This window comes from Dipodomys ordii, unplaced genomic scaffold (genome assembly GCF_000151885.1).
Source record: "Dipodomys ordii isolate 6190 unplaced genomic scaffold, Dord_2.0 Scaffold20, whole genome shotgun sequence".
In the NCBI taxonomy this organism is placed as follows: Eukaryota; Metazoa; Chordata; class Mammalia; order Rodentia; family Heteromyidae; genus Dipodomys; species Dipodomys ordii.
This window is the reverse complement of record NW_012267236.1, coordinates 14,219,448-14,226,235: the sequence shown is the minus strand read 5'-3', so window position 1 is coordinate 14,226,235 and position 6,788 is coordinate 14,219,448. Positions and strand designations below refer to the sequence as shown.

The 6,788-nt window shown below is 42.6% G+C and overlaps 1 protein-coding gene across 1 annotated transcript in view; it reads right to left on the bottom strand.

Annotated features, from left to right (window-relative positions):
* Window positions 1–282: 282 nt before the first annotated feature.
* Window positions 283–6,788, bottom strand: part of Ttc32 (tetratricopeptide repeat domain 32) — a 7,311-nt gene continuing 805 nt past the window's right edge. The window contains exons 2-3 of the mRNA XM_013013516.1: window positions 1,513–1,679; window positions 283–675 (exon numbers count right to left, since the gene is read on the bottom strand). Of these exons, the coding sequence (XP_012868970.1) occupies window positions 536–675; window positions 1,513–1,679 (307 nt within the window). The 3' untranslated portion in view covers window positions 283–535. The remainder of the gene's footprint in view (window positions 676–1,512; window positions 1,680–6,788) is intronic.

Below are 6,788 nucleotides of genomic sequence, written 5' to 3'. Positions count from 1 at the left end.
AATACAAATAAAAAGCAAATATGTCATAATGCCAACTGATGAAGAATTTATAGGTATTGATTATATTACTTTAAACTTTAGATGAAAAAAATTAAGTTGGAAATAAAAAGAAAAATGAAAAAGTTTTACTGAAGAAAATATCACACATTGCTTAAAGTATTTTACTGTAACAACATATATTTATACTTTTTTATTGTGAAAATACTGTACAGAGGGGTTACAATTACATGGGCAAGATAATGAGTACATTTCTTATCAAGCATTGTAGCCTCCTCCTTTGTTTCCCCTTCCCATCCTCCCCCCACATATATTTATACATTAATGATTTATTTATACTTTATAAAAAGCAGGCCTATCTGACATAATTTCTCAACCTGAAATTAGCAACCTTTAATATATTATTTAACCTTAATTCTAGTTTGTGGATTCCTTTATCTTAAATATAAATCAAAATAGCTCAAGACTTACTTTAAATTTGAGCCAATCATCTGTATATATTGGATCATGAGTTAACATCTCAATTAAGTTAAAAATTTTAATAATTTTGTTCCATATTTCTTCTTTGTTTGTCTTCTTTATCTAAGATAGTCTGTTTTAAGCTCAAAGCAGCATCTTGAAATCCAGGATTTAAGTCTAATACCCTCTTAAAATCTTCCAAAGCATCATCGAAATATCCTATGCAAGAACCAGGGAAAAAAAAAAGAAGAAAAAAAAAACCTGAGTATCTTATTTATTACTCACAACAAAGTTTAAATACTCATACTTTTAGATTTTCAACCACTTCTATCAAAGGAAGCTTTTTCCTTTCAATGATGATACAGAGATGTGCACATCGAGGTAACTTCCTTTGTGCTTCAGAATAACTATATCTAAGTTTAGTGGAAGACCAGGGTGTGGCAAAGCAACTGTACAGCATAGGTAGGACTCTGGGTTTCATCCCCAGCACAGCCAAAAAAAATTAAGAAAATAAAATTAGCTATGGATTTCTTTATACAATTTAATAGAGTAGCATCATAAAATTTCAACAAAAATGTATCACTTGTTTTACACAGTTTTAGTACAATTGAGAAATAGTTGGATTTTATTTTCATTTTAATAAGGAATAGCATCCACAGTCTCTTTTAATCCAGTGATACAAAACTTCACTCGCTATTGTCTCCTGTGTCTCCAAAGACGTTTGCTCGGAAAAGTGTCACAGGTTCCTGTCAGCATTATCCTCATTCTGCAGTTGGAAACACACAGACACAAGTAATAGGGTCACCCCCACTCCTGTGCCCAGGTCCAATTCCCACCCCAGCGCTCCGCTGTGATCTATAATGCCTGACAAAAACCCTAAAATACACTCAGGTATGCTTCCTTTGTTCTAAGCTCTAAACCTAAATTTCACATAACTTTTAAATTTTGGTGATTACCACATTTGTTTTTACAGCTGTTGATAGTTTTGAAAAAAAAAAAACAGAATAGTTGGTAGGAAGGGGGGCAAAACATTAAATCCAGAAAAAAACTTCTTACCCAGCCGATAGAGTATCAGCCCTCTGTTGTAATACGGAACTTCAAAATTGGGTTGGACTCCTATGGCAGCTGTGTAGTCATCCATGGCTTCATAAAAATCAACCCTGAAGTACTTGATTTGCCCCCTGTTGTTATATGCAGTAGCCAAATCCTCAGGGCTGCATTTGCTTTAAACATAAAAGTTCACATTAAAAACACTGCATTACCAAATTCCTCTCATTTCCACTTTCATTCTCTTCTGGGCACTGTCAAACTTCATAGCTTATAATATGCTGTGAAAAACCAAGCTGGAAAAAAAATGAGCAGATAAGTAGGGAACTGAAATGAATTTGTGTTTAACCTTGTTATCTTCTTTTGTGGAGTTACAGTACAGTGTTAGTATGAAAAGCATGAGTTTCCATGTTCAAAGCCCCTGTTCACTACCAGCATGGTTGGCTGAAGACAATACTAAGCACACAGCAGCAGGGCAGAGAAAATAGATCAGATGCTTCTGAGAAGGAAGGAAAGGCAGCCAAGAGTTCAAGTGTGCTAAGCACGTGTCAAAAAGAGAAATATCAATTTGACTCTCAAATTGTGAAGTGACCTTAAAACAATGAGAATTGATGTCATTTTCTGATAAATCAATGCAACTTAACCACAGGTGAAAATTCAGCCAACACACTGGTGATTAAGGCATGATTTCTGGCCCAGAGGTGCCCTCCTTCCAGCCCTGGCTGGAACTCTCCTTTATCCCCAGTCAAGACCAGGTTGGCTTCCTGCGAGGAGACTGGGCTCCAGCCCACTTCTGAGGTCCCAACAGTACCAGTTCTGGAGGGTGCCAAGTTCTGAAAGTGAGCAGACACTACCGGACAGCGTCTGGATGCTCAGCAGCTCTGAGCATCCCCAAGTCACAGCCCTCTTCCCCTTTACTGCCCCAAGGCATTCTGGTATGAGGCAACTCTCCTACAGGAAGAACTCGACTTTTGAGTCTGGGAACATGCCATTCCTTTCTTCAATTGCAGTGAGATTCTCACACCTAAACCAGAGAAGTTGCATCGTTTATCTCTTTTCTTTGTTGGACTCCATAGTGAAAGTAGATTTCTGGGAAAATAGGTGACTACTTCCATTAACATCCGGATTCCTGAGAGCTTAGACAAGGACTGTGACTACTGCTGCCTGCAGAAGTAATCATCTAAATTTGCTCAGAGGAACTGCTCTAATTTAGGAATGTTCTGTCCTGTCAGCTTCCAGGATACTTCTGGATGCCACCAGAAGAGGGCGCACGCCTGTCATCTCTCTACTAGGACATCACTGAACTGTGCCCAGTATAGTCTGAAGAAAAATGTAGCTTTGGGACTTCAATAAAATTTTTGTCACTATATTTGAGCCTTGGAGGCTTTGCTATAAATTTTTATATTCTCAGAGGATGATAGAACGTTAGATTCAAAATTAGATCTCATTCCAACAAACTCTTAAAAGCCTACATTTCATGCAGTAATTTTGTTTCTCCACAATTTTTTTTTGAAATAAGCTGACAGTTAAAGCTAGTTATTTTTGGAATATTAAGATTTCTGTAAACATAGTATTTCTTGTACTGGAGTTTAACCAGGTTACCTAACCCAATGTGAATTTTTAGCATTTACTAGCTTTGGCCAAGACAAAATATGTGAAAATTAGATTACAGCTACAATCGCACCTTTGGATATTAAAAAGAAAATATGATAAACTGTCCAGAGTAAGAGCCATTCAATGATTGCAAGTACTGCCTTGTTTTGAAATTATTCAGGAGAATCATTCAAAAAATGATTTAGGGGGAAAAATAAATTGATAGGATCTAGTTCAATCCATGAGGTCCAAGAACTGAAGGAAACTGATGACTCATTCTACAGATGAGAAACCAAGGCTGAGAAAAGTCCCCTGCACTGTGGCAGAGAAAGCAAGGGTGCAGGCTCAGTGAGCTCCTCTAAGCCATGGCAGACTTTCTCTCCTATAAAGGGCAGAAATTGCTATGGATACTTGAGCTCTTAGGCTGCTTTTGAGTAAATTTTTAAACTCACAAGGTAAGTCTATTCTTAGAATTTGAAATAGGATAGAAAACCAAGTTTCCTCTAGTTATTAATTTTCTTTGGAGGGAGGCAAGGAGAAAGGGATGAGGGCACCATCCTAGCTCCTGTCCAGACCTTTGATTAACTATCATTCTGATATATCGTTGACTTAAGAAAGCAATTTAATGTTTCAAATTCCACATGAGTCTAACAGGGTAAGAATCCAGACTTCAGTAGTTAGTTAAACCTCATACAAAAATAAGCTGGGACAGCGCCCAGGCCCTGAGTTCAAGCCCACAACTGACCACCAAAAATAAATAAATAAATAAATAAAAATATTTTAGCTGGAAGAGTATCTCAAGGTGGTGCAGTGCCAGCTCTGAGCAGGAGCGTGAGGTCCTAAGTCCCAGTCCCCACACAAAATAAAAACCTTCCTGTCAAAAATCACGGAACCAACTTCTCTAGGCCCTTTCTTTTCTCACTGTGCTCCACTCCACACCATCAGCGGGCAAAATGCGAAGTAACAAGAAATGCTACACATCTATGCATAAAATACAAAGATGCTTTGGACAAGCAGTATTATCAGGAGAGGCAACAAATACTATAAAAAAGGAAAAACTGATATGACATACTAGGGGGCCACCTGTAGTCTTGCCATAATGTTGAATCTAAATTGGATCAAAATTTAATTTACGAGCAATACAGTAGGCAGATGACACTCAAAGACACATTTGTTAAATCCTCTAAGACATGGGAATCTGTTAACTATAAGCTACAAGGGACATGGGGGCGGGGGGTTGACTCTAAATAGGGACCAGATGTGCATCCTGAGTTGAATCAACTACTAAAAAATCAACTGAGCAGATAAGTGGAACTGTGGCTCAAAGTGATAGAGCACCAACTTTTAGCAAAAAAGTTCAGGTACAATACTCAGGCCCTGAGTTCAAGCCTCATGATTAACCAAAAAACCCAGAAACTGAAGAGAATATAATACAAAAATCAACTGAACAGGTAACAAAGCACTTTTATTGGTCAATCAACTGACCAAATGACAACAAAGCACTTTTATTGGCCGATCAGAAAAGTTCTAACAGGGTCTGGATATTTGATGTTAAACAATTCTATGACACTAATGATACTGTAGTCAGGCCTTTTAAAGAATTCCTAACTTCTAAGAAAGCATTGTGAAGCATCCCTACAGGAATCTGAGGTCTGGGTAGGTGAACCATAATTAAGCCATGTGATGAATACCTAAAATCTTATACTATTTTTGGCGTACTTAAAATGTTCTTTGCAACAATTTTTTAATTAAAAAAAAAAAACACAAGATGAAGGCCAGGCCTTGGAGGCTCACATTTATAATCCTACTCCAGAGGCTGTGATCCAAGGGTCGTGGTTTGAAGCCAGCCAGGGCAGAAAAGTCCATAATACTCTTATCTCCAATTAACCAGCAAAATGCCAGAAGTGGGGCTGTGACTCAAGTGGTAAAGCACCAGCCTGAAGCAAAAAAAAAAAAAGGGGGGGGGCAAGTGGCCAAAGCCCTTGCTGTGGTTGAAGTAGCACCACCTCAGGCCTGTTTCTGGCCCGTCTTCCCAGGCCTCTCCTCCAAAACAAAAAGAGCCAAAGACGCATACAGATCAACCGCCTTCGCCGGTCCCCTCTTCTTTCCTCCCACGGGTCTTGTTCCACGTCCTCCATCCACAGGACAAACACGGAGTGTCGCTCTGGCGATCTCGTCTGGAGGTGGCCTAACATCGCCATTCAAGTCACTTCCAGAAGACATTTCTGTGGTCTTCACAAAAGGGAATTGACAAGCGTGACTTTCTATCTCTGCTTTATCCTACGTTGGCAACCTCTTCTGGAATGCCCAGCAGGACTAACGGCGTCTTCTAAAAGGTTGGGGAAGTTGGGAGCAGCTTTTTCAGACGATACGCACAGGCCTACAAGCGGCCTGGAGATCGTCGGGGCTTCCGGTGGGCACCAGCGCTCGCCATTCTACGGTTTCTCCGCGGGCCGGCGCACCTGCCAGGACCATTAGGGCCTTCGAGTGTCCTTGTCGCGGGGTGAGGTCTCCCCCAGTGGGGCAGAGAGGTCACCCCGATGGGCGGGGTCCGAGGCCTAGAATGCTGGCAAGCTTCCAAGGCCGCCTGCGGCCTCGGTCCCCCAGCCCGTGAAAGCCTCCGCCATTATTCTTGCGGGGCTGCGCCGTGCCCGCCACCCCCAAAGGCACTGCGTTCTTGGGAGCCGGGCGAGGCCCGTGTCCGGGCCGGGCCCGGTGCAGCCCAGGCTCCGAGAGGTGTCATTGCTGTGGTGCGCGGTCCCGCGTGCCCCCGTGTCCTGAACTGAATTACAATCTATACAACTTTGAGGGCTGGTTCTTGGGCGATTGTTGCCACTCCTTTTACTGCTTTGACTCATCAGTTCCTCGCTCTCCAAACGAATGAAGACTTTGCTTTTCATGTTTTCTATCCTGCTCCATTCCTTTCCATTAAAAATGCTGGTCCCCATCGAGTAAGGTGATTTTATAACTCACTGGTTGTAATTTGGAAAGCACTGTCCTGGAGTGTGGGAGACACAGGCTCGCGTGACCCCGCCTGAGGATCCGTGTGTTGTGTGAGGTTTATGTTCGCTGGACAACGAGGAGAACGCTCCTCCATATTTCTGGCCAAGGCCGGGCCACGCAGCTGCAGCCTCCAGCCTGGAAGGAGGAAGCCCTTCCCTATCGGGACCAAGGTCTGGATGCCCGGCCACGACCTCGGCGAAGTGCCCTCCGTGCTCCTCCAAACAGTTCCGTAGAACAGCGCCTCAAGAGTCCTTAATGGAGCCCAGCTGCACCTTGCTTTCTCTTTATTATCTTTGATCACAGGGAACTGCTCCACCTTTGTTGACAACAAAGGTTGACTAAAGGTTAGCTTTTACTGTCTGCATTCCCCGAAAACTTTCTGTCCTGTGATTGTCCTATGACCACGGACTTATCTCTAGGCCCCCTTGCTGTACATAGGCGTATGATGTTTCAATAAACTGTCTATACCCGTATGGTATGGTCCCTTTCTGCCTGCTGGACGCGCGTTCCCAGGTCACCGCTACACTAGAGCATTCCTTTTCTTTTTTCCTCTTTTATCCCTGGCCCTTGGGCTCCACATATGGTCCCTAAGCCTGAGAAAGCCAGCACCAGAGACCTCCGATAGCTCCGCCCGGCCCGGCCCGGCCCGGCTCAGCTCGGCTCGGCCCGCCCGGCTCGACCCCGCCCTT